Source organism: Pygoscelis adeliae, unplaced genomic scaffold (assembly GCF_000699105.1).
Source record: "Pygoscelis adeliae isolate BGI_AS28 unplaced genomic scaffold, ASM69910v1 Scaffold294, whole genome shotgun sequence".
In the NCBI taxonomy this organism is placed as follows: Eukaryota; Metazoa; Chordata; class Aves; order Sphenisciformes; family Spheniscidae; genus Pygoscelis; species Pygoscelis adeliae.
In genome coordinates this window covers 1,607,851-1,608,894 of record NW_008824722.1, presented here as the reverse complement: position 1 = coordinate 1,608,894, position 1,044 = coordinate 1,607,851, and the positions used below count along the sequence as shown (strand labels likewise).

General features: G+C 65.9%; 1 protein-coding gene across 1 annotated transcript in view; it reads left to right on the top strand.

Annotated features, from left to right (window-relative positions):
* Positions 1-1,044, top strand: part of CRTAC1 (cartilage acidic protein 1) — a 7,117-nt gene that overhangs the window by 559 nt on the left and 5,514 nt on the right. Inside the window, exon 2 of the mRNA XM_009323307.1 lies at positions 701-831. Coding sequence (XP_009321582.1) covers positions 701-831 — 131 coding nt within the window. The remainder of the gene's footprint in view (positions 1-700; positions 832-1,044) is intronic.

The window sequence follows — 1,044 nt, the reverse complement described above, 5'->3', positions numbered from 1 at the left end:
CCCCCCCCGGGGGCTGCCCTGCCACAGGGACCCTGCGCTGCAAATCCCAGCTGCGTCCTGCAGCAGCTGTGCCCCTCTGTGCCATAGTTCTCCTGTGCCCTCTGGACCAAACCAGGTCTAATCCTGCCCTGCCGGTGTTGTCCCAGCTCCTGGGATGTCTCTTGTGGGGAGGAGACCCATGTGCCCCAGCTCAGCACTGGGCATCCCTAGAGCTCCCTGGGTTGGTGCTCCAGCCCAGCTCTGCCCTGTGTCCCTGTCCCACAGCCCTGACCTCCAGGCAGCAGATCTGTCTTCCTGATGCTCCTCATTATCCGGGCTGGTGGTGGCTGCTGGCACACCTGTCCCTAAATCAGGCGCTGCCATCGGCGCTGTCACAGGTAGTGTGGCTCGCTGCTTGTGCTTGGCACCAAATCATTTTTTTTTACCTTCCTGGGGATGATCTACAGGGCTGCACCCCATGGGGACACATTTTACCTTAATGAGTTGATTCTTCCACGTGTCTCCTGGTGGCCCTTAAGGGTCACGGGGGCTCTTGCAGTGGCAGCTTGGCCTGTGGTGCTGCTGGGGGCTGCAGGGGACAGAGCAGAGGTTTGGGATGCTCTGGGAAAAGGGTACCTTTTCCACAGCCTCCCCTTGCTGCCGGTCACCCTCCTCGGGAGGAGGCAGGATGCTGCAGCCCCCTGACCCGTGCCCCCCCCAGGCATGGCCACCTACACGGACAAGCTCTTCAAGCTCCGCAACGGGCGCTGGGAGGACCTCCTGAGTGATGAGGTGAACCGGGATGTGGCCAGCCGCTTCGCCGGGCGCTCCGTTGCCTGCGTGGACCGGACGGTGAGCAGGCAGGGCATGGCGGGCAGGGGGCATCTCTGCCCCCTTCCCACCCCCCCCTGCCCCTCCAGCCTTCCCCTGTGGGGTCCCAGGGGACCCCTCCCCTCGCCTGGGTACCAGCCCCATCCCACCCCCCACTGGGGCTGGGGGTGCCCCCCAGCAGCCTGTGACTGTCAGGGCTGGCCGGCCCCCCCGCCGCGGGGGCCGGGGGGGGCC